The sequence below is a fragment of the Brachypodium distachyon genome, chromosome 1 (assembly GCF_000005505.3).
Source record: "Brachypodium distachyon strain Bd21 chromosome 1, Brachypodium_distachyon_v3.0, whole genome shotgun sequence".
In the NCBI taxonomy this organism is placed as follows: Eukaryota; Viridiplantae; Streptophyta; class Magnoliopsida; order Poales; family Poaceae; genus Brachypodium; species Brachypodium distachyon.
Genome location: NC_016131.3, coordinates 71,530,512 through 71,556,946, shown reverse-complemented (window position 1 = coordinate 71,556,946; position 26,435 = coordinate 71,530,512). Strand labels below are relative to the sequence as shown.

Genomic DNA, 26,435 nt, shown 5'->3' with positions numbered 1-26,435 from the left:
CTTCGGCATAATGCTTGAGTTCAAGACATTTTTCTGGGCGTTGTGCCGGGAGATGGTGCGCATGTGGCATCAATCGGACAACCTTTTGTTTTCGCCGGCCTGACAATGACAACTTCCGTCGCTGCAGCAAACCAAAGAGCTGATCCCAACGGTAGTGTTGCTGTAAATGTTGGTTTACTAGTTGATGGTGAGGTTTTGGGTGCTGCTGGCCTGGCCGCAGTGCACTCCTAGTCAGACACGCGCTCCGACCGCATCCTCCTCACACGACTGCTAGAGATGAACCGTGCCCGTGTGGGGCACCTGAACGCACTCATGCGGGGCACGGGCGCGTCCAGGATCCGGCAGGATCGACGGGGTCCGGCTCGTGCCGAGGCTCAAGCGCGTCCTGTTGTTCGAGGCGCGGCGGTGATGCTATGGACGCTGCCATCGGGGTCCAGGCCCCGGTCCCACCGTTCAAGTTGCTTGTTGACCAGCCGCGGCTGCTATTGGACTCCTTCGCGTACCTCTCCTGGGCGTCCCACCAGGAACTACTCAACTGCGAGCTCACCGTCCAGTTTCTTCACGAGGAGGGCTCTCGGGGAGGGGTCGTGCGCGAGTGGCTCACTCTCGTTGGCCGCTCGCTGTTCGACCCCCAGCTCACCCTCTTCTCCGCGTGCTTGCACCGGTTCTTCCTCAATCCAGGTACGTTGGATGGTGTGCCAATTTCTGTACTTGTTTTCTATTTGCTCTGTTTCATTGTTTTTCTTTGTCCATGGACAGGCCAACAAGGACAGATGCACACGGGCATCACATAAATAATATATGTGCAATTATGATATCACAAATGTGGAATAAGGATAAGTTGCACATTTCAAAGAAAAATTCACATAAATTTCTGTTAAAATAGAAATCTTTGAATGTGCAAATTTCCTTCTTCTTTTTGTTGAAATAGATTGACCCTGTAAACTTTTCCTATTTTTGTTCTTTTACTAATTACTTGCACGTTTACTGTATCAAAGTTGCCCAATCTACATAAGTGAAACTTAGAGAGCAACAATGTTCAAGTAGATTATTCTTAATTTTATTTTGAAAGACTTGTTGACTTATTTATTTATTTTGAAACGTACAAATCTTAGAATGTTGCATAATGTTTCAGTAGTTGCACATTCAACTTATGAGCAATAGAAGCCACTCAAATGTGCAATTTTCTGTGTGCTTTTGAACATGCTGTTTATTTTTTTGTCTCTACATGTTAACCAGTCTACACATGAATCTGAGACTTATTTTAGGCCTATCTGGACCCCAAGTTGGCGGACCAAAAATTAGCATTCATATAGGCTAAAAAAACCAATTAGCAACACACATAGTGTGAAATTAGAAGAGACAGGCAAGTGAATTAATACTGTAGCATTTGGTTGTCTGAAATTACGGAGATCCACGTGCGCCCTTTTCTTTCATCTGGTTCCTCACTTCGAACCTGTGTGTATCGATCTGCATGAACATTGGTTTATCTTGTTACACACTATGTACAGCGAACCACCCTACGAACCTGCAGTACCTGAATTTCGCTGAGAGGATAATCGGTTTAGTACTGATATACAACGTAAAGGTGGGGGTTCTGTTCCACATAACACTGTTCATGTACCTGGCCGTCCCTTCCAATAATTTTCCTTCTTTGTACAAACTTCTCATATGTGTAATCATTAATTCCCTACCAATTCAAACTTATGTAATAATGACCCTTCTTTTATGTTATGTAATTAACACTTTTGCTACCCTGGGAACAAGTGTATTTTTTTTTATGTTATGTACTTAACGGAAGTGAGGACCCGATGTACAAGGGTTTCCTGAGCAAGCTCGCAGCGGTGATCGCCTTGCACGAGCATCTTCTGCCTAGCTAAGGAGTGGGTGTTCAACCATCTGAATCCGTTTGCCAGGAGACGACGAAGGAGGTCGTCGACAACTTCAACGCCGTATCCCTTCCCCAACTGCCATGTTGCTTGAGCTCAATAGATTCTTCTCGACGTTGTGCCGGGAGATGCTGCGTGTGTGGCAGCAATTGGACAATTTTCATTTTCATGGCCTGACAACGAAACTTCCGCCGCTGCAGCAAACCATAGAGTTGACCCTGACGGAAGTGTCGCTGCTGATGTTGATGAACTGTTTCATGGCGAGGCTACCACCATTGCCATCATACAGCTAGCCATGGACAACATCGTGAGACCCGTTTCTTGACCTGGAAGACATCACAAACGCGAACCCAATCATGCACGCAAGCTTCTCAAACGTTCGGGTCCAGGGTAGTTTGAGTAATCTTTTTGTGTGTGTTAATTTTCCTTTTTCGTGTCAACTTCTCATACGTCTAATCATTAATTCATTACCTATTCAAACTTATGTAATAATGAACATTCTTTTGTGTTATGTACTTAACATTTTTGGTGCAAGTGTATTTTTATTTTATGTATGTACTTAACATTTTTTTACATAAGTGTGATTATGTTGTGCTAACACACAGTAGACAATATTTTTTGACCGGAGACCCATTAATTAGAGCTCCTAGAAACTGTTGAACTTTTCTTCCTTCGGCATTTTGCATCGTATGTGCCGTGGGTCGGTGTGGGCAGTGAGCGTCACGTATCAGTTCAGCACATAGAGATAGCGATTAAGAAAATATGTATCATGATGGATTGCGACGCTCAACCCATGCAAAAGCATATAGGAGGAACTAAGCGTAGGCTGGCTGGGGCAAATCGATTGGGGTTATGTTTGATGCTAAATCTCTAGAATAAAAGTGAGAAATAAAATCATTTCTAACTTTTCCAAGCAAGTAACATATCTTGCATTCCGGTTAACTCAAGGCCTAGCTAGTCAAGGGTATTCTTGTCACTCTATTACTGATGTGTAACCAACCAACTAGATGTGGGGAAGGGATGGAACAAAGATGCAAGATGAAGATGTTGGAAAAACAAGTATGGACAAGGTTGACAAAGCAGCATATCGTTATCGCAATTGAAGCCATAAGGATTAGGCAGATCTATGCTGGTGCAGCTTGACATTCACAATAGTTGTAGGATGGGAATGTGGCAAAGCGGAGCTACTCTAGGAGTGGGTACGCATGGAGGTGGGACGGTGTCTGAGGGGGAGGATCGGGTGGGTGACTAGGCTTAATTAGGAGGAAGTAGGAGAGGGGTGGTAACTGGTAAGGATTTTATATGGCGCGATGGAATAGAACGGAAGTAGGATGGTCTTGCGTTTTGTTCTAACGGTTCGAGTGGTATCTTTTACTGACGAGAAAATTAAGCACCGGGGTAGCTAGTCACTCCGCTAACGAGGAAAGAGACGATAGCATTTCCATAAGTAGACTCTCCTCCTTACTAAATCGTTATCCTGCCCTCTTTTCCAGGGAACCATAAGTTCCGGACGTCGACAAGAGAGTTAGGGATCTACAGCTGGTTCGGTTGATTTGTAGTGACACGGGTCGAAGAACACCATGCATTCATTGATGTGTGTTGAGGGTCCATACTCATAAGATCTATTCTTGTAAGCCATAGACTCATATCCTTTCTTCCTTAATTCATTATTCCATGAATTCCTCAAGATGAGACTCAACAAAATGCAAAAATCTAAGACTCGTATAAGGCTACTAAATAAAATAAGAAAAAAAAATCAAACGATCAAATTACCACCCCGAATATTCAACTGACTGATTAATTTCTTAATGATGTTTGGGGTGGCTAAGAAGGCGGGCGTTCCCTTGAGGGTATGGGCACGTGACACAGAGAGACGACTGCTAGCTCCTCCTTCCTTGACGTATCCAGATGCAAGTCCCGCGCGCACACCTCACCGCCGATCGGCTGAAGAAGAATCTCTCGCTGCGCACCTCGTGGCGTGCACATGCACTCACACATACATAGTTCCATCAAGGATATAGTTAATTCGTGGGTGTTGCAAGAGTGGATGGAATGGATCACCGACATCGGCGGGATCGGCCATGCCTGGGAGATCCGATGGGTTGAGGCGAGCAAGGTCGGCATCGGGGATGATGTCGAATGGGAGTGGGACGAGAACCACATGGACACAAGTACTGCTTCGAATCAAAGGAGTGACGGGAAGTGTCGGTTCGAAAGTTGCAGTACGAAGAAAGTACGGATATCTAAGAGACGGAAAACGAACTTTCCGGGGAACCGATTGTGGGGCGAAAAATAATATTAAAAGTACCATTTACTTTTTAGTTTGCAGAAAAATAAAAGAAGAAAAAAAAACTCACCAGCGATGGCACGAATGCGGCGGGCTCCCGACAGCGACATGATCTGCGCCGGCAAGCCGTGACGGCAGCTGGGCCTCCAGATCTGGTCACCCGGCGACCTCCCATTCCGCCAACGTCTTCCCCAGCGGTGACATCCCAGCAGCGACGGATCTCGGACATCTTGCTCAGATCCACCGGATTCCTGCGACGACAAAGGCCTCCCCGTAGCAAAGAGAGACGGCGGCACCCGGCGGCAACACGGGGAGAGCGAGGCAATAGCAGCGCTTGAACGGGGAGCAGCCGTTGCAGCAAACCATAGAGTTGGCCATGACGGTAGTGTCGCTGCTCATGTTGGTGGACTGTTTGATGACGAGGCTACCACCATTGCCGTCGTACAACTAGCCATGGACGCCATCGTTGAGACCCATTGCCCGTCCTGGAAGACATCACAGACGCGAACCCAATCCTGCACGCAAGCTTCTCATAAGTTCGGGTCCAGGATAGTTTGAGTAATCTTTTTTTGTTTGTTACTTTTCCTTCTTCATATCAACTTCTCATACGTCTAATCATTGATTCATTACCAATTCAAACTTATGTACTATTGAACATTTTTTTTATGTTATGTACTTAACATTTTTGGTACAAGTGTATTTTTAATTACTTTATGTATGTACTTAACATTTTTTACAGAAGTGCGATTATGTTGTGCTAACACACACTAGACCAATTTTTTTGACTGGAGACCTACTAATTAGAACTCCCAGAAGCTATTGGACCTTTCCTCCTTGGGCATTTGCATCGTATGTGCCGTGGGTCACACATGTGTGTGGGCAGTGAGCGCACGTATCAGTTCAGTAGATAGAGATAGCGATTAAGAAAATATCTATCACGATGGATTGCGACGCTCAACACATGCAAAAAATCATATAGGAGGAACTAAGCGTAGGCTAGCTGGAGTGGGATGAGAACCATGTGGACACAAGTACGGCTTCAGATCAAAGGAGGGACGAAAAGTGTCCGTTCGAAAGTTGCAGTACGAAAAAAGTACGATTTCTTTAAGAGACGAAAATTGAACTTTCCGGAAAACTGAGGGCTGATTTTTTTTTTAAAGTACCATTTAATTTTTAGTTTGCAGAAAAATAAAAAAGAAGGATAAACTGACCAGCGATGGCACGACGACGGCGGGCTCTGGACAGCGACGTGATCTGCTCCGACAACCGGTGGCGGCAGCGGGGCCTCTAGATCTGGCCACCCGGCGACCTCCCTTTCGGCCTACCCTAGCGATGAGATCCCATCAGCGACTGATCTCGGAATCTGCTCCGACAACCGGCGGCGGCGGCAGGGCCTCTAGATCTGGCCACCCGGCGACCTCCCTTTCGGCCTACGTCTTCCCTAGCGATGAGATCCCATTAGCGACTGATCTCGGACGTCTCGCTCAGATCCGCCGGATTCCTGCAACGGCGACGACCTCCCGGCGGCAACCACACTTTTTTTCTTTGCCGAATAAGCAAGCAAACATTGACGTTTTTCCAAAAGTCTTCGTAGATCTTTTCCGAAGAAAAATCGTCTCTTATTATTATTATTACTTAGTACATTTGCATCGTAGGCACTGCCGAGGTCAACAACTCATTCTCTAGCTGCCTCGTGCTCCTCTCCCAGGACACCATGCAGCTTGTCCATGAGTTCCTCGACAAGGCCAAGGAGCGTTGCCTGAGTGAATGGTTGGGGAGTTCATCTAATGTTCCTCCGCAGCATCCTTGCCTGCCTGCTGGTCCGCCTCTACCTATTATCCACCTGGCCGGTTCATCACTATAGAGCCGAGGTGGATGGAATGCTTCCTGGACCTTAGTGCCATTGTTCTCGTTGCGCTTCACGTTGAGATGTGGATGGCGCCACTATATCTAAACTTCTGTAGGTTGATAGTTTCCGACTACCCCAACTACAATGGAAGGTAGGACCTGTTGTACAAGGATTTCTGAAACAGGCTCGTGGCGGCGATCGCCTTGCAGGAGATTCTTCTACCTAAGGGTTTCTAAAACAGGTCCCGCGCGCACACCTCATCGCCGATCGGCTCAAGAAGAATCTCTCGATGCGCACCTCGTGGCGTGCACACACAGTCACACATACATAGTGCCATCGATCTATAGTTAATTCGTGGGTGTTGCAAGAGTGGAGGGAATGGATCACGGACATTGGCGGGGTCGGCCATGCTTGGGAGATCCAATGGGTTGAGGCGAGCAAGGTCGGCGGCGGGGATGATGTCAAAAGGGAGTGGGACGAGAACCATATGCACACAAGTACTGCTTCGGATCAAAGGAGGGACGGGAAGTGTCCGTCGGAAAGTTGCAGTACGAAGAAAGCACGGATTTTTTAAGAGACAAAAAACGAACTTTCCGGGAAACTGATGGAGGGGCGAAAAAAATATTAGAAGTACCATTTACTTTTTAGTTTGCAGAAAAATAAAAAAGAAGGAAAATCTCACCGGCGATGGCACGACGGCGGCGGGCTCCCGACAGCGACATGATCTGCGCCGACAAACCGTGGCGGCAGCGGGGCCTCCAGATCTGGTCACCCGGCGACCTCCCTTCCGGCCTACGTCTTCCCCAGCCGTGAGATCCCAACAGCGACGGATCTTGGACGTCTCGCTCAGATCCACCGGATTCCTGCGACGACAGCGACCTCCCCATAGCAACGAGAGACTGCAGGTCCCGGCGGCAACACGAGAGCGAGGCAATAGAAGCGCGTGAACGGGGAGCAGCCTTTGCAGCAAACCATAGAGTTGGCCATGACGGTTGTGTCGCTGCTCATGTTGGTGGACTGTTTGATGGCGAGGCTACCACCATTGCCGTCATACAACTAGCCATGGACGACATCGTTGAGACCCATTGCTCGGCCTAGAAGATATCACAGACGCGAACCCAATCCTGCACGCAAGCTTCTCATATGTTCGGGTCCAGGATAGTTTGAGTAATCTTTTTTTGTTTGTTAATTTACCTTCTTCATATCAACTTCTCATACGTCTAATCATTGATTCATTACCAATTCAAACTTATGTAATATTGAAAAAATTTAATGTTATGTACCTAACATTTTTGGTACAAGTGTATTTTTAATTACTTTATGTATGTACTTAACATTTTTTACGTAAGTGTGATTATGTTGTGCTAACACACACTAGACCAATTTTTTTGACTGGAGAACCACTAATTAGGGCTCCCAGAAACTGTTGGACCTTTCCTCCTTGGGCATTTGCATCGTATGTGCCGTGGGTCACACATGTGTGTGGGCAGTGAGCGCACGTATCAGTTCAGTAGATAGAGATAGCGATTAAGAAGATATATATCACGATGGATTGCGATGCTCAACACATGCAAAAAATCGTATAGGAGGAACTAAGCGTAGGCTGGCAGGAGCGGGACGAGAACCACGTGGTTATCGTACACATCTCGTGCAAGGAGGAACCACGTGGTGCCTCGCGTACAAGATCTCCTTGGCTGCCCTTTATCTCATGCCAGTCTCCGAGTGGGTATCGTGGTCACCAACACATTCTCCGACTGCCCGGTGCTCCTCTCCTAGGACAGTATGCAGCCTGTCCATGAGTTCCTCGATAAGGCCAAAACATGTGACGCCTGAGCCAAATGGCCCGGGAGTTCCTCAACGTGTTCCTCCACAACAGCCTTGCCGGTTTGCCGATGGTACACCTCTACCTATTGTCCACATGACCGGTTCATCACTATAGAGCCAAGGCAGGATGGAATGCTTCGTGGACCCGAGTGCCATTGTCCGCGTTCCGCTTCACACATTGAGATGTGGACGGCGCCACTATGCAGTAGAAGTTATGTCAGACGATGGTCTCCGACTATAACAACAACAATGGAAGGCAGGTCCCGTGTACAAGGGTTTCCGGAGCAAGCTCGCGGAGGTGATCACCTTGCACGAGCATCTTCTGCCTAAGGAGTTGGTGATTGACTATCTGGCTCCGTTCGCCTAGGAGACGGCGAAGGACGTATTCAATAGCTTCAATGCCATGTCCCTTCCCCAGACATACATCTCATACGTGTAATCTCTAATTGCCTATCAATTCAAACTTATGTAATAATGACCATTCTTTTATGTTATGTACTTAACATTTTTATTACCCTGGCTACAAGTGTATTTTCAAACGTTATGTACTTAACATTTAGTACATAAGTGTGATTATGTTGTGCGAACGCACAGTCGTAGACCACATTTTTTGAACGGGGGGCCATCAATTAGCTAGAGCTCGTAGAAGTTGTTGGACCTTTCCTCCTCGCATCGGTTCCTCCTCACATCGGTCCGCCTCCCCCGCTTCCTCCTCCTCGCCCCAACGCCTCCTCCTGCTCGCCCAGATGCCACCTGCACCTCTTTCTCAATTTCCAGCCTAAGGATAGAACGTCATGATAAGTATCTTTAGAGACAAATATATCTGAAGCAGATTTTGAATTAGCAGCATGGAAGAGTCAAGATCCTTGTGGTCCGAGTCTTTCTTTTCCGTTCTTGTTTTTCTGGGGATGTTTTTCACCCAATTCATAAGGGGAGAATCATCATCTACGACATCAACTCCTTTATCTTTTATCTTGTTCTTAGCATTTTTTTACAGGATTTCTCCCACTCATGGGTGGCTAACAGGAATAACATCATATTATTTCTATCATCTTCGCAGAGATCAGCAACCTTCTCACCATAAACTGCAATACCATTTCTAGATCCAGCCCGCCAACGCCGGAGCTCGTCACGGTGCGGATCGATGAGAATTTTTCCTCATGCCCCATTGATTACTTGTCAAATTCTAATGTCAAGTTTGACTGCTTCAAAAACTTTATGTATACAACCACAAATAATTTCATCTCATTTTTGCATTGATCCCGGCCAACAAAATGCTCTGGCTCCCCTGTGCTCCTCTCCGGGACACCGTGTAGCTTGTCCACGAGTTCCTCGACAAGGCTGACGTGTGCCGCCTGGGGCGAATGGTCGGAGAATTCCTCAAAGTGTTCCTCTGCAGCAGCCTTGTCCGTTTGGTGGTCCACCTCTAACTGTTGTCCACCTAGCCGGTTCATCAGTACAGAGCCAAGGCACGATCGAATGCTTACTTGACCCGAGTGCCATTGTCCGTGTTCTCTTCACGTCGGTCGAGATATGGACGGTGCCACTATATCTAAACTTCTATCATACGATGGTCTCCGACTATGCCAGCAAAAATGGAAGGCAGGACCCAATGTACAAGGGCTTCTGGAGTAGGCTCGCAGCGATGATCGCCTTGCAAGAGCATCTTCTGCCTAAGGAGTTTGTAATTGACCATTTGACTCCATTCGGCCAGGAGACGGCGATGAGGTTGTCGACAACTTCAACGCCGCGTCACTTCCCCTGACTGGCATGCTAGGCAGTCGTGCTGGGCACGGGCGCGTCCAAGACCGGCAGGAGGACGTTGTCCGGCTCGTGCCGAGGCACAAACGCATCCTTTGGTTTGAGGCGAGACGCCACCTCGCGGAGGCTATGCTGCTGAAGCTAGTCTCAGGGTCCAGGTACTAGCCTCTGCCATTCGAGATGCACATCAACCGGACACGGCTACTTGTTTTCTATTTTGCTCTGTTTCATTTGTAGGAATTTCCCCTGGCGCTTGCTATTTCTTTCTCCACAAATAGGCCAATAAGGGTAAACGCACATGGGCATCACATAATGATTTGGTCTAGCACATTTGGCAAAATATTAGGAATGACTGAATTATTATAACTAGTTTAAGTGATGTTTCTTGTGTGTTAATTCCCTACCAATGAACTCTTATGTAATAACGATAATTCATTTATGTTATGTGTACTTAACATTTTTAATATCCTGAGTACAAGTGTACGTTTTGCGTTATGTACTTCACATTTTTTGCGTTATGTCCTTAACATTTTTTATGTGTTTGATTATGTCGTGCGAACAATTAGAGCTTGTAGAAGCCCATCAATGTTAAGTACACATAACATAAATGAATTAGAGCTTGCAGAAGCTGTTGGACCTTTCCTTCCCGCATTTTTGTGTACAAGCTCGTAGAAGCTGTTGGAGCTCTAATTGCTCGTACTCAGGGTAATTGTTCCCACTAGTGGACCGCGTTTGTTTACCGGAGGCCCATCAATTAGAGCTTGTAGAAGCTGTTGGACCTTTACTTCCCGCATCGGTGCCGCTTCCACCCTCTTCCTCCTCCTCGCCCCTATGCCGCCTCCATCTCTCGCTCCTCCTTGCCCCGATGCCTTCACCTTTTGCTCAATTTCCAGCCTGAGGATACAACATCATGACGAGTATCTTTAGAGGCAAATATATCTGCCGAAGACTTTGAATTAGCAGTAGAATAGTCAAAATCCTGGTGTTCTGAATCTTTCTTTTCAGTTCTTGTTTCCTTAGGAATTTTTTTCACCCAGTTCATATGGGAAGAATCATCATATACGACATCAATTCCTTTATCTTTTGTCTTGTTCTTAGCAATTTTGGACCGAATTTCTACCACTGACGGGTCGCTAACATGAATTACATCATCTGTACTTCTATCATCTTCACGGAGATCTAGCAACCTTCTCACCACAACAATACCATTTCTAGATCTGACCCACTGCCGCCTATGGCTGGATCCGCCGTCGGAGCTCGTCTCGGTGAAGATCGATGATAATTTTTCCCTGTGCCCCATTGATTACTTGTCAAATTGAAATGTCAAGTTTCACTGCATGGTGCGATCCGTATATTTTTCAACAATTTTATGTGTGCAATCATAAACAAGTCCATCTCATTTTTGCATTGGTCCTGGCCATCAAAATCCTCCCTATCGACGAGAAGGCATGGTTCCATCCACCGTCATTGAGTCGGGCGCCTCGTCTGGACCGTCCAACGTCATCTCGCTTGTTCTCAAGGGCTTCGACTTAGTGGGAGCACGCCGGTCACGGCGCGGCCATACACCGTCAGGACACCGTGGGGCTTGTCCATGAATTCCTTGATAAGGCCGATGCGTGCTTCCCGGGGCGAATGGACACGCAGTTCCTCGATGTGTTCCTCCGCAGCAGCCTTGCTCGCTTGCTGGTCTGACTCTAACTATTGTCCACCTGGCTGCCGTCATTCGAGATGCATGTCAACCTGTCGCGGCTGCTTGTTTTCTATTTTATCTGTTTCATTTATAGGAATTTCCCTTGCTATTTGTTTGTCCACAAACAGGCCAACAAGGGCAGACGCACATGGGCATCACATGAATAATATATGTGCAAGTATAATATAAAAAATGTGCAGTAGTTCCCAAGTTTGAATAATCTTGATTCCAAGCAACTGAAGAACAATTTGGTCTTGCACATTTGGCAAAATATTAGGAATGACTGAATTATTATAACTATTTAAGTGATCTTTTTTTGTGTCTTAATTTTCCTTCTTCACACAAATTTCTCATTCTTGTAATTATTAATTCCCTACCAATTCAAACTTATGTAATAATGACCATTCTTTTACGTTATGCTATGTACTTAACATTTTTAATACCATGGATACAATGCTTTTTTATGTTATGTACTTAGCATTTTTTACGTAAGTGTTATTACGTTGTGCGAACATGCAATAGACCATCTTTTTTGACCGGAGGCCCATTAATTAGAGCTCCTAATTAAAAGCCGTTGGACATTTCCTCTTTCCGCATTTGCATCTTTATTTGCTGTGGGTCACACCAGTGTGTTTGCTGGGCAGGGAACGCCACATGTCAATTCAGTAGATATAGATAGCGATTGAGAAAATATCTATCATGATCAATTGCAGTGCTCAAGCCATAAAAAAATATGTGAAGAACTAAGTGTTAGCCGGCATGGGCGAATCAATTGGGGTTATCTTTGACGCCAAATCTCTAGAATAAAGTTAGAAATTAAATCATTTCTAATTTTCTAAGCAAATACCATATCTTGCAATCGGGTAAACTCATGGCCTAACAATGGACAAGGGTGAAAAAGCAGCATATCGTTACCACAATTGATGCCACAGAGATCGGACAGAGGTTGGTGCAGTCCACATGTGTTCACAATAGTTGTAGGATGGGTTTGTGGTGAGAGGGACTATTCTAGGAGTGGGTACCTGTGGGCGTGGGGCGGCGGCGGCGGAGGAGGATCGGGTGGGTGACTACGGTTAAGATGGAAGTAGGAGAGCTAGGAAGGATTTTATATGGGTGATTGAATAGAACGGAATTAAGTAGGATGATGGTGCTTTTTGTTCTAACGGTTCCAATGGTATTGAAGAGAAAATTAAGAATGTCTCTCATTATTATGACTTAATACATTTGCATCGTATACATTGCTTAGGTCACAAAACCCATCCGACCCTCTTTCCAATTTTGGTCCTCAAAAGATGAAACGTGTGGGGTTTACCAGCTATGAGATTTGCAACAAGGCCCACCAAGTGGCGCCTCCCAGTGGCGCATGGCAGCGCAGGAACTCCCGGCGACGGCGTGCAGCGAGATCCACGGCAGCTGCAGCGCGTGCAAAATCAGCAGCGGTAGCAAGCAGGGGCGCGACACGAGAGGAAGAAAATGAGGGTCGGGCGGAGGAGAAAACCAGGGAGAGCGTGCAAGGTGAGGCCCGCGCAAGCGGTGGTGGGGCCTAGCAATCATGTTGCGGGGTCACCCACGAAAGAGAGAATCCGACATACTCATATTCCGCTCCAAATGATTCCGAAACAAGTAGCCACATGAAAATGTTATGCATAATTACATGGGGCGGAGTTGGAGCTCAAGTCACCTGATGCACCACTTTCATGCAAAGTTTTTTCAAGCAACATTATATTAGACAGAAGTGCTTCATTGGACAAAATGAGAAGACAATGTATAATATTCCCTCCGTTTCATATTAAGTGACTCAAATTTGTCTAAATATGGACGTATCTATACACTAAAATACGTCTAAATACATGTAATATTTTGGTACTTAATATGGGACGGAGCGAGTACAAAAAAATAGCAATCTAAATGCTTACTGAAATGATGAAACAAAGGGCTAAATTACTTCAAAATAGATGAGCATTTCCAAATCCCAAAATACATCGTCAAACACCACAGTTCAACACCCTACAAGATAAAAGGCAGTCCCATAATGGAACATAAACCATAGTTAATGTTCCATATTTTGAAAGGGATTTCATCTAATAACCACAATTGTTGCAAAGTACTCATTCTGATTCTAAATTCTTGATTCAAATTTGCCTAAATACAGATGTATCTATTCTTAAAAAGCGTCTAGATACATGTAATATTTCGAAAACAATTTAAGATGAGAGGAAGTACATTGCAAAGATCAGGAAAATTACAGCAAAAAACAGTTGAACTGAATTGGCCACGGCCACCGGGCAACGGAACAGAGATGTCTAGATGCCTGTGTCCTCCCGTCAGATGTCGCCCGGCGGGTCGGCGATGCGCTGGGCAGATCGGCTTGTGCTGCGTTCGGCCGTTGGGGTTGCGTTGCCGTCCCGAAGACTGAGGGAAAACGCGAACAGACTATTCGTTTCTTTCTTTCTTGAGGAAAGCCGATTCGTTATCGCTTGATCGATCCGATTCTTGTTCCGCTTCCGCATCAGCATTTTTTTTCTTTTGAGAGGACTTCCGCATCAGCATGGATTCGGTCCAGGGGGCAGGGGCGATTGACTGGTCCAGCCAGGCCTGGTCGAGCCTTCTATGCGTGGGCTGCACGCGGCCGGAAACGAGGCCCTGATGCATGATGCACAGCCCTGATGCAGTGATTCCCAGGCCTCTTTAGATGTTAAGTAGCATCAGGAAAACGTTTGGGCCCGTATGCCTGTGCATCAGGGTAGGCCCATTGGGCTCCGCCCCTCACCAGTCATTCAACTGAAAATATTGTATTCGCTAAAAAAAAACTGAAAAAATATTGTATTCGCTCGAAAAAAAAACTGAAAATATTGTACCTTACCTTTTCGCATCATAATCAACAGGTACATAATTATAAGAGTGTAACCTTAAGAAATCACCACTCAATCGCATAAAACAGAAAGAAATGTCACCACTCACCAGCTCATGATTTAAAATGTGAACTTTGGAACAGTAGAACTTCTATCCTGACGATGTCCACTTGCACGCATCAATTGACTATTCGATGAACACCAATCGACTTACCCAGCGCCGATGCTGAATTGGTGATCGCCGACGCCCGTGTGTCGGTGCGTGTGTTGTCTCACGTGTTGTTTTGCATGGAAATTCCTCCTACATCAGTATTGCCTCTCGAATTTGCAAAATGTTCCTCGGAAGACTGACGCCACTGAGAACAAGATTGCTAAGGTCATGTGCCGAGGAACTCACTTCTGCACCAAATGAGACTCCGAGTTGTGGTTGCTGGTGCGTCCATTTTCACGTCTACGTTCAATTAGATTTAAAGGCCTTCAAAAGCATCTGGCGAAGCCAGATCAATTGTTTTTTTTTCCTTTTCGAGACGAGGTCTATTGGAGCTAGACAGATCAACTGGATTTTTTTCCTCTGAGACGAGATCTAATGGTCTTTAGCGCACAACATTGGTGGAGGGCCCAGCAAACTGGAAGCCAAACGAAAATATATCAGCAGCAGCTGCAGCTGGCAAAATTAACGGCGACGACATAACACGAGCACAACGTGACTTCATAAAATTCCTGGAGACAAAATTCACACCCAATACTGTCGGGACCAGGTCAATGATTTCTTCTTCAAATTTTCCAATGGTCACAACAACTCAGTATAACGGCATTCTAGGTGCAAAAAACTGTACATCATTGATGCATATGGATAAGCCTCCAATGTAGTCATAAAATTTGATGGCTGGAAACGCCTCAGTCGCATGATCGAATAACCACCTCTAGTCCTCTACGGCAAAATCGTACTGACAGGATAAGGCTCAGTTATCATCGCCACTTTTCTCCTTCCAGTAATGCTTAGATCACCATTTATTTTAAGATGAGTCTGCAACAGAACCAACAGACCAGTGCAACACCTGAATTACCGCATTATCCTCATCCCCATAGCTCAAAACAAATTTTGTATTTCTATCTAATCTTCACAGCCAGCCACAAGGAAAGACCTATATCTCATAACACTTGTTAACGACAGCACAGCACCCTTAACCTGAAGCAAATTAATTTGCAGCTTCAAATAAGAGTACTTGAGGTTGTAAGTGACCTTTCTCGCACATAATTAGAACATCAGCCCAGTCACCAATAATCTGCAACAAAAGACAGAAAACCAAATAAGGTTATTCTTCAGAGCTAGGGTAGAAAAAGAAGGGACTTCCCTTCGGTTGGCAGGTTTATATCTGGTTACCTTAACAGTCTGGTCATCATACATGACCCAATGCTCATCCTCGAAAGCAAAGCAATGATAATGCTGCCCGTAGTAACAAACCTGCATGCATAAGAAATACCAAAATAAAAGGCATGCTAGATGATGCTTTAAATGAAAGGTTTGAATACTCAGGTGGCTGAATTTAGTGAAACGTAAAGAAATACAGTAAAATGCAATGCGCCCATCCACGCTCATGGTTTAGAGATGTCCAAACATATACCAAGTTTACAGCATGCCACATTACTAGTCAAAATAAAAAGTTCAACAACGTTTTTGTTATAACTGTATATGATAGCTAGTGTAAAATGCGACTGCGCTAATACATGTCATTCATGGAACTGATTTAGAGAATATGAGTTCTGCAACAGCGACGGCATACTATAGCTACGCAAGTGCTACAAGTGTAATTGCCAACTGAAAATATGCTGTAACTTCTTAGGGATTCCCAACATAACATATGGTATCAATACTTGCCCTTTTGTATCCACTGCCGAAAATATGATGTCACTGCTTAAGGATTCCAAACAGAACATATGATGTCACCACTTTGCCCTTTTGTACCCGAAGTATAGCCTGGCCATCCCAACACTGGGGTAATTGGTTTTGCACATTCACTAGCTAGTACAGCAAGCTTTGTGGGGGGAAAATAGCAGTATTAGATGGTTAAATGGTTTTGGGGTTTTGCACATTCACTAGTTGATACAGCAAGCTTTGAGGGGGAAAATAGCAACCAAAACAAGGTAGCTTAGGTTCATGCACAAATATAACAGAGACCGTGACATATTTTTAAGTTGATTGCTTATCATACGAACAGAACATATTTACTGCCGGTCCGCAGTAGTAACAGTACCATCCGATATCTATTAAAATGTGAAAGAACAAAATGGGTCTTTGTAGCCATACCACTGATACCAGAGAATGTTTGGTTCCTTGATCTAGACCACGGTAGAAAACACTAATGTCTATCTCAGTCGAAATACCAGCCAAAGTTGCAGATATGTCATCAACACTCTCTTTGCTGTTCTGCCATCCCAGAACTAAAATAGAAATTTAAAGGGTAAGAAGAGATACATGTGAATAAATTATCTCATTGCAAGAAAAAAAGTGCAACCCTTGCACACATGCACACTCACACAAAAGTGAAAAACAAATGTAAATGATATGCAGGAAGCAGATTTTGTAGAAGTTATTGAAGATGGTAAACTAAGATTGAAACAGGCAATCCTACACTACACAGAAGCATTTTGAGAGAGTAGTAAAAGATCAGATATGTTTTATGCATATAAGTATCCAAGAGATAGAAGCTTACCAACAGTAAAAACATGAGGAGACCTAGAAAGAATGTGGTGTATATGGTTTGGTTTTCCACAACCGCCAACATCAGGATCACAAGCTAGCTGATCATTCATTATCACCGTCTTCAAAAGATCGTCAAATGGATCTGGACACATCATCTGTAGCATGCAACAAACAATAGCCGAAGTCCAAACATATCAGAAACCACAGAAGACAGATAAGATCCAGTTTAGGTCCCTCGCCTCTTTCCAGAGTATATTTTTTGTCCCAAACCCCAAAACCATTTACTTTAGGACCCCATGTATCAACACCGTTGCGTCAAGACCCTCCAGCAAAACTATCCTAATTTTGGTCCTACATAACACTCGCAAGGGCTTTTGTTCGCATGACATGACATGGCCACCAATTGCCAGCCTCTGGAAAGCTCGAACTATCCCAACTTTCTTGCTAGATTCAAAGAACCGCAGCCATGCTGCACGTGGGAGCCATAAAAAGCTCACCTCAATCCTAAGTTTTACAGAGGGCATTCTCTAATTTCTTAAGGAATAGGTCCATTGCCAACATAGATACAGTCGATGTCATGTAGGACGAAAATCTCAATGGTTTTCCTCTAGGGTATTGTCGTTACAGTTTAATACATGGGACACCTAAAGTAGACGGTTTGATGTTTTTGACCGTTAAATTCGAGAAAGAGTTGAGGAACATAAACTGGATTGTTCCAACAGAAAATAAAGGGGAGAACAGAATATTGCATATCACAAGATTCAACCCAAGGAAAACACACCAACCTTTGCAGTACGAAGTGAACTAGCATTGATATTGTGGAAGAATGAGGTGTATTTAAGTCGCCTAGACTCTAATCCACAATTGTGGCAGTTCATCCGTTCATAGACATCCATCCCAAAAAGATGATGTGCAATGCAAGAATTGTTTGCACAATCCCATGAGCCGATAGAATTGCTCTCATGAGATTTAGCATGGCTGTCAACCAGACAAGTGTACGACTTATGCAAGCACTCAAAAATCACCCCCAATACCTCAGATGCATCATTCATTTGTCCCTGCAATAAAACCAAATAACATTGATGTAGCAGCAGATTGACAAAAGAGCCATTATAGATGTTGAGTGAGCCTTTGGATAAGAAAATGGTGCAAAAATGTGTCTCAACACCCCCCTAAACCATGACATAGCAGACAGAAATTTACCTCCTGAAAGAACCTGTTGTTCGGATAGGATTTGCTCAAAGCTATCCTCAGAGAAGTAGGTGCAACAGGCTCTCCTTGCCCCTTGGATGCTTTGCTCAAGTCAATGAAGATGTCATATAATGCACATACAGCACAAGGATCTTCAATATGCTTATGCTGTGATGATGTTTTAAGGAACTCATGTCGAAACCGTCTCAAATGCCATAATGACTGCATATAGAGGATCATTATGTTAAAAAAGATCACAGTTGCATAAGCTTCATAAGTTTGAACAGTTACCTGGATAATCACATTCAAAAAACAATTGTATTCACCAGCGGCATTTTTTAAGCCAGCCCCGTGGACATCTTTCCCATTTGAAGTACCTGCTGCATCAGCAGTATAAGAATTATATAAATTGCATAGAAATTAGAGAGAATTAATATCATGCATCGTGTTTATAAGATGGGAACATCATGTAAATCATTTAATGTAGTAGCACATCAGCATACAATCTACGAATCTACCATGAAAGTGAAGTAGAAAACAAAAAAGGCATAGCAACCAAGCCCAAGTCCTAACCAAGCATAGATCCTTAGACGAGACTTTGAGGTAAACTACAACCAAATTGTGTAGGCTTGAATATTGCAGCTCTTATTGATACTATTTAATAGCCTCATGAATTACAGCTCTTATAACCTTACATTTGCAATGACTTGGAACTAATGTTCTGCATCTCCAAAAGCATCTAGGTTTTGTCAGGGATACAATCAAACTAATCTTTGTCGTGGCAATTGAGCATCACCATACAAATTGCTAATGTTGCATGTGATCTAAATCAGAAGTGCACATCTGTAGCAATTAAAAACGCCTTAACATGTTACAAAAGTGATTTACGATACTAATTGGACATCACCATACAAGTCCTAACAAAGCATACAGAAGTTCACAGATTTTCAAGAGCCAATATATGAGTTCGTCAAGAAGAAAGAAGGCAGCAGTTAAGAACAGTATTGATATACCAAGGCTTTGGCTCACGGCTTTTCTGAGGTCTTCTTGGAACCTTTTGTCAGAATCATCCTCAATACATACAGTTGCTGGTGTGATTACGCCACTGTCAACTGGATATGAAAGGACCATGTTTAAATATGTTCAACTCAAAATAACAAGGAAATATCTGACATACTATGCATATTTAACAAGTCAGCAAGTTATGAAACCCACAAGGCATACAGCATGGGCAGAGAAATCGTTCCAAAAGCAATATGTGGATGTGCATATGGTCATGGTGAATAAGAGGAACGAACAAGTAGCTGGGTAAAGGACACATGTGCCCATGACTATCCATCGGTTCACAGATCCGTGTTGTTTTGGACTTATGTGCATTCAAACATTAAAAAATGGTGCAAATCACAGTTGAGACACCTTGTTGGTGTAAAAAGATAAGATGTTTCCACTAACCGGAGGGGCTAGATGATAAGGGGCGAGGCAGACATGCATGACAATCATCTAATGATTTAGTAACACAAATCAACTATGAGTAAGTGGTGCATCAATATGTTTCAGAACATCACAAACTTTAAGATCAATTGGGGAAATGAATTTCACTCTAAACATGTTTATATATCAGAGTACAGCAAGAAATATTCTACCAATCAGTTTGAATTAAATGACTCTAGTACTGCTTAGCATTTATGTATGTATGGAAGGACACAGATGGGTAGTACACTAAGAAGAACCCAGTGTACAGATGTCACTATAAGCTAGTGCAATACGTAAAGTTTTTTCAACCTGAAATTAAATCAAACAGCAAAGATCAGGTTATACAAATGTAATACAAATGAACTACACATTACCTTTCTCAGCCTTATTGCCATTCCATGGATCACTTGAAGACAACAAAGAACTGCTCCATCTTGGAGCCATCGTACCATTCTGCTGACAAGATGCACTATCACCACCATCATGGACAGCGCCTGTCATACATGCAACAACAGATATAAAATATTTGGATAGCAGTTGTATAGGGACATAAAATAAAAAGGATAATTTGGACAGGACATAACCAATAACCTTGGATGCATTTCTTATGTGGTTGGCTAGTACCACTCTTAGACCTTTGGATGACGGGATTAGTTGGACGTTTAGTATGATGTGGATAATTTCCAACTCCGTTCATTTTCAGTGTTGGTTTAGTAAGGTCCATGTTGCTGCCGGTAAATGAATGTGCTCCAGGAGATCCATTTGGTTTCTCCCTGCGATTATCCTCAACCTTTTGAAGCAGGTCCATATCACCAAATTTGGAAGTAGAACTATTCTCCTGCGGAGCAACTTGAGAAAAGCGAAAATCACCAAACTTTATGTCTTCAAGATAACCGGGTGAGATGTTATTGGGTGCATCCGAATCCATGCTTAAATTTACATCAATGGAATAAACAGCTATCCCAACATCAGAAGCTGCTGAAGAACTTCTAGATTGTTCTGCAAGATGCCTCTGCTTAGCCTCCTCCTCTATCCTTCTTTGGTACTCCAAAGTTTCCTCCAGTTTTCTTTCCTCTGCTTCAAGTTGTGCTCTCCGCCTAAGCTCTTCCTCTTGTTCATTTGAGTGTCCATTGCATATTGAAAGTTTGTGGTCGAAGTCATCACAATCAACAAGAGTCTGACTGCAAGTTTTAACATGACAAAATAAATTAAAGAGATAAAAATATGAATGTTGTAAGCCAAAACAAAGCTGATCAGGTTGATGAAATCATTAATCTATTGCTGCCTATTTTTGTTCATGCTGAGCATACTAAAAAGCAAGGCCATCACAATTCAATTTCACTGACAGAATGTAGAAGCCTTCTGCTGTATATCCCAGCGAGCCTAAGGGATATGAACAATGATCCCAATAAAGAAGCCCTAAGAAAACAACGGTTCCAGGTGCCTGCTACACAGCCCACAACAAATATGCAGATGCTTGAGTACAGATCTTACACCATGATATGGTGGGCGGCACCTCCAAATAGATGACACTATCTTGTAAAAGAGAAGGGTGGGAGGTTTGCCAATTCACTAATACAGGGCCTAAATGAGGAACAATAAGATGAAGCGCTGTTTCAGCATATGCAGTGGTGTTACAGTTGGAAGTAGACATAAAATTGCAGGAGAAGGTACAGGAGTGATCTGATATTTCAAAACAATAAACTCATATTGGCTGCAGAGCCAAATTAGAGGTGGGGATTCTGTAGGGTTATTCAAGTCTCAAATTTCAGTTAACTGTCTAACCAGAGGGCTGTAATAGTGAAAGGAATGTGCAATATTGATTGAAGCAATCTAAAAAGATACAAGAAATAATGCACAAAATTGGGTGAGTTTTACATGGTTCGGACGGTCTACAAAAAGAAAGTTTGGGAGACCATTAGACTCTCTTTGCCATGCTCAAAGGATGATTGATAGTTATATGTGGAAAACTTGAGGTCTCCAATTTCGTAAGGAAACTACTCCTGCCTTCCCGCGTACATACCTTGGTTGAAAAGGGTTCACGGATTTCCAAATTTCCTGTTGTTTACAGGATCCACAACCACAGGTTTCAAATTATCCTCATAACAAGCTGAGCATTCGATTATCAACTAAATGCTACAGAGAAGTAACACAAACAACATGATTCAAAGGTCAAAACAGACCTTGGTAATTTTGCAGCAACTATTTCCTACAGTAAACTCTGCAGACAACTTGTTATGCAATCAAATACCACAGCAAAAAAATAAGAAGGCAACATTTCAAGCATTTCCATGGAAAAAAGAAAATGTACAGTGTGTTCTACTCAGTTCTAAGTAACTTTGATAAATATGTCCTTTGGCAAGTGAAGAACACATAATTATCTGAACATGGAGTACAAGCATTACTCACGATTGCTCTGATGTTTCCTCATCAACGCTGTTCGGGCGAACAATGTATTGATCACTCCAGCTCATATCCTAGAAAATAATATCACGGGAAAATTAGCTTAATGCTGACAACAGGAGTATGCAATATGATCACACTCAAAAGCAAAACTACCTTGAGGTCCTTATATCTCCGAGAATCCTTCATTTTTTTCTTGTCCTTCGATTTCTCATTAGATAGTTTTTTGTCACCCCCTTTGTTTGCATTCTTCTCCGCATCCAAAGCAAGTTCAGCCAGGAAGGCTTCTCTTGCAGCATCAGATTTCTCTCTAGCATCCTTGTCCATGAGCTCTTCCAGACGGCTCTAAATTAACAGACCATAGCCATAGTTAAGACATGAATAAAAAGCAAAAAACATTTTAACAAAGTGCACAGAGATGCAGTATACATACTCGCAAGAACGATTTCAAGAGGGGGAGGAAAATTGTTCGGTAATCAAGGAAAGAAGCCGGTGCAAGTTTGAGATCCAGCTGCTGCATCACAGCTACACTTCGCATGATCCTAGCATCTAACTTGCTAAGCTGCAAGTGGAACAGTTAGAAGAATATAAATTGTTATTGCATGTTGAAATTTATACAATTTCTGCACGTAATGCAATATCAGAAGAACTGACCTCCATAGCAATTTGTTCTTTCAGCTTCAAAACAGCCGTCTGCACCACTGAATCATTTGGATGCACAAAGTCATGCAACCTCCAATCGCTTACTTCCGCCCCGTCAAAGTCACACAGACGCGAGGTCATCCCAGAAAAACCTTCATCATACCCAAAGGGCGAGGTGCAAACTTCCTTTAGGGCAGTTGAGATTGCATCTAACTCAGATCTGTAAGTAAGAAGCTGCTCGGCATTAAGATTCGACAACTCATCATGACGCTTCTTCAGGAGCTCCTCATATCCTTGATACGAATACCGCCCCAGACAGTCCCTTTGCCTTTGCTCCTCAAGTAAAATATTTTCCACAGCAAGCACACCCTCCTCATTGCTCAACTGTTCATGCTTCCGTTCACAACAGTGTTTCAAGACAGCAAACTCCTTCTCGAGCATCTGAAGAACTTGCACCCCCTGATTTGACCTCTCTTCAAGCTTACAAGTCCATTCTGATAGCTGATCTCCAATCGGAGATCCAGCATACAACCACGAAATGAATTCATCAGTATCAGCATTCTCAGGACCAGACTTCCCGCCAAATACCTGGCTATCAAGGATCAGCTTTGACGAACCAGAGTCTAGTGTAACTTTCTGCAGGACATCGTGATTTTTCCGGAAACAATCCTCATCACCTAGTTCACCATCCTTCTCTGAGCATCTATTAAGCCCACAGGACTGAGTTAGGTCCTGCAAGAATTTGAGAACCTTACGCAGTGATGGGGCCTCCAAGAAGCAAATGCAGAGCGGTGACTCATCAATAGAGTGGTTAAGAAGCAATGACCCAGAAGGCATCCCTCTAAGTTCCTCCATAGCAAAGTGTATCACCCTGTTCAGATGGCCCACTGAAATATTTTTGTACTTCACGAGTATTTGGAACAACGAATGGATCCTCTCCAGAATCTTCGCTCTTTCATCATCATCAGAAAGCGGCCACTTCCGGGCACCTTCCCTCATCGCCGCTCCAAAACTATCACACTCTTCATTGTGTGGTGAGGCTGAGGATTCTGATGTGTCTGATTTGTCTTTGATACTCCAATTATCCGACGACATTGAATCCTTGTCCCTATCTGGGCCAATATTGTCTGCTTGCTCTTCCTCAAGCACTTTGAGTGCTGCAGCAACATCCACCGGCTTCCAGATCGAACTAGTGAGCATTGCTGCCCAGTCAGCATCAATCAACTGTGGCACCATCTCCTGCAGCTGAGGTGGTAGTACACCCACATGCTCCCGCAACGTATGCTGCAGATCTGCATACCGCTCCTCACACACGCCACATGCCCAGAACTGCCAATCCCCATTCTCAGTGACAAACTCCAGCACCTCATTAAGCACAGCAGATGCTGCAGTAGCAACATCTTTCTCCTTTTCCGTTGCGGTATCATAGTGTGACTTAAGCTCAGAAATGCTAATGTTCAAGAACGCTAGCCTCTGTTCTATGGGCATAGTGACCCAGAACGCACGCACCTGATCCATGCGGTTGGATGCCGATGAGACAGTTGTCTTTTTGGACCCTCCCTTTCTCCGATCAACACGATGCCCAGCTATTGACTGAGATGATGATGATGATGGGGCTTCGTCTCCCTGTGACTGTGGTGGCGAGGAGGAGGAGGAGGCAGCAGCAGCATTGTGCTGCAGCTGCTGCTGCTCCAGTAGCCTCATCGCAGCGACCTGCACCTCGACCTCCTTGCGTCGTTCCTCAGGGGTCTTTGTAGCCTTCTTCAGCTCGTTGGGTCGACGCGGGGCTGGCGCCGCAGGGAGGAGATGGAGCTCCGTGGGGTCGTCAGCCAGGCGGAAAAACCCCAGCTTATCGTCCCCAGTGCCTCCAAGGGTCTTGACCCAGGTGGATAGGGACGAGAGATGGGCCTTCTGCACCAGGTTGCGGAGCTCGGCTTGGACCTGCTCGGGCTCGGGGGGCGGCACCCTGAGGGAGTGGGGTGCCGGGTCGGAGGGCGACTCGATGCCGAGGCCGCGCTCGCACTCGGCAACGACGTCCTCGTAGGAGCGGTTATCGGAGGCGGCCTCGTAGAGGAGCATGGCGCGGAAGTGTGCGAGCTCGACGGAGTCCGGCGCGAGGTCGACGGCGCGGCTGGCGGCCTGGAGCGCGGCCCGGTGGTGGCGGGCGCGGGCGGCGGGGTCGGTGAGGACGGCGGCGGCGCGGGCGTGCACGGTGCCCTGCGCGCGGAGGAGGAGCGGCGATCCGTCGCCGTGGCGGGCGAGGGCTTCCTTCATGAGCCGCAGCGCCTTGGGCTGGTTGCCCCGCTGGAGGCAGGCGAGGGCCTTGTCGCAGTCGGCGCGCACGGCGGCGATGTCGCCGCCCCCCGCCGACGCCGCCGCCGCATCGGGCAGCCGGAGGAGGGCGCCGGCGGGCGGGGGCTGGGGCGGAGTAGGGTTTGGTGGGGGGCTGCGCTTCTTTCGGCCCATCGGGGGAATGAGATTTGGGCGAAGCGGCGTGCGGGGATGCGGGGCATATATGTATAACAAAGAGAAATGAGAATAAGAAAGAACAACAAATTTCTTTTCCTCTCCCTCTGTTTCTGTGGGGCTACCACCTAACACGAGCCGGAGGGGATGATGGGGATGCGGATCGGAAACGGGGGCAGATGGGAAGCCGTACGCGACGCGACGGTGCGTCGGAGTGAGTGTGAAGTGTGCCCCCGCTGCCTTCTCTTCCTTGCCGATCGCGAAGCCGTCTCCACCGTGTCACTCATGAGCCGCTGGCCAATTTTCTCAAATTTTCGTCGAGAAATTAGAGGGTTACTTCTCCCAAGTCCCAATCAAGCAGGATTTCGAACCTAAGGATGACTACGCTGTATATGCTTTTTTTTTAACAGCTCGTTCGGACCCCGAGTCTTGTTGCTGCCCGGTTGAGCAGGTCTGTCGAGATCCTAATCAGGGGACTGTCGATAAAACCATAAATATTAGTACTCATAGTTTAAGAGAAAACTTTGTGATAAAAGTTTTATTATTGTGACTACCTATCTCTCATGCAAGGGAATTTTATAGGTCCGGTCAACTCTGACTAAATCACTTCAAATAACCTCAAAAAAGTTGGCACTCAAAAAATATGGTGCACCGGTCATAGGCATGGACGTGGAAGGAACCATTCGAGGTTTCATTGGAAACGGTGCTGTCATGAAATTTGCACACAATTCATTCATAACATCAACAAAATCATCTATCTTATGCAAACCATAATTTGCAGCATACAATTTCTAAAGTACATTTTCCGTTAAAATAAAGCGATGAGAGCAAGGATATATAAGTTTGAATGGTTGGAGTCAAGATGACATCCCCAATAACCACACTAGTAGCATTTACAAAATATCCCCTAGTTGGTTGATATCCTGATCGAGAATCATAACCGGTATGTATGCTATTCAATAGGCCATATTCTGATCGAGAATCATAACTGGTACGTATGTTATTCAATAGCATCTTGCAGAATGCCTACACGATAACCATGACACACCACATTTGCTAATAGCTTGGGGTGATAGTATTTTTCGGAGGTGGCAGTGCAACAGAGCTCCTCTCCTTCTCCGAGAGGGACAAATTCAGTTGTCTTCGCTGGCTCCACTTGGGGAAATACGTCACCGTCGACTCTTCCTATTCGCGGGGAGCACCTTCGTCAATTGTCATTGCCATCTTAGTCAACATAAATATTGACTCCATCTCAATCATTGATCTCATCCCCCTCTCACAATTGGTGTAGACCGAAAATGCCCAATAACTTATTGGTGTCATATGCATCAGCTGAATCATATACTAGTCAAGGATATGTGCCTCATATCCTTAACGACTAGGGACAATTAGAACAATCATGTA

The 26,435-nt window shown here is 44.8% G+C and overlaps 2 protein-coding genes across 3 annotated transcripts; one reads left to right on the top strand and one right to left on the bottom strand.

The window, feature by feature from the left end:
* The first annotated feature begins 354 nt into the window (after positions 1-354).
* Positions 355-997, top strand: LOC112270209 (E3 ubiquitin-protein ligase ptr1-like). The gene is made up of 2 exons (XM_024458083.1): positions 355-681; positions 760-997. Exons 1-2 carry the CDS (start codon positions 414-416, stop codon positions 792-794), a joined length of 303 nt encoding a protein of 100 aa, XP_024313851.1. The 5' UTR covers positions 355-413; the 3' UTR covers positions 795-997.
* A 13,843-nt stretch (positions 998-14,840) lies between these two features.
* LOC100846067 lies at positions 14,841-25,046 on the bottom strand. 2 transcript variants are annotated; one of them, XM_024462123.1, is made up of 14 exons: positions 22,578-25,046; positions 22,357-22,485; positions 22,080-22,268; positions 21,930-21,997; positions 20,112-20,701; positions 19,895-20,014; positions 19,061-19,159; positions 18,339-18,427; positions 18,060-18,269; positions 17,642-17,914; positions 16,867-17,011; positions 16,461-16,594; positions 15,537-15,617; positions 14,841-15,438 (listed from the first exon to the last, which is right to left on the bottom strand). In XM_024462123.1, exons 1-14 carry the CDS (start codon positions 25,029-25,031, stop codon positions 15,352-15,354), a joined length of 4,668 nt encoding a protein of 1,555 aa, XP_024317891.1. In that variant the 5' UTR covers positions 25,032-25,046; the 3' UTR covers positions 14,841-15,351. The 2 variants fall into 2 exon arrangements, with proteins under 2 accessions (XP_024317891.1, XP_010229142.1); XM_010230840.3 differs by having other exon boundaries at positions 14,843-15,438; positions 18,339-18,424.
* Positions 25,047-26,435: the final 1,389 nt, after the last annotated feature.

Bases quoted from the DNA above. Each gene is read 5' to 3' on its own strand.
- LOC100846067 (XM_024462123.1), bottom strand. From the start codon at position 25,031: ATGGGCCGAAAGAAGCGCAGCCCCCCACCAAACCCTACTCCGCCCCAG. The intron at 22,486-22,577 runs GTCAGTTCTTCT...TTCCACTTGCAG, and splicing joins AAGAACAAATTGCTATGGAG to CTTAGCAAGTTAGATGCTAG. The intron at 17,915-18,059 runs GTAAATTTCTGT...GTTTTATTGCAG, and splicing joins ACAACAGGTTCTTTCAGGAG to GGACAAATGAATGATGCATC.
- LOC112270209 (XM_024458083.1), top strand. From the start codon at position 414: ATGGACGCTGCCATCGGGGTCCAGGCCCCGGTCCCACCGTTCAAGTTG. The intron at 682-759 runs GTACGTTGGATG...GTCCATGGACAG, and splicing joins CCGGTTCTTCCTCAATCCAG to GCCAACAAGGACAGATGCAC.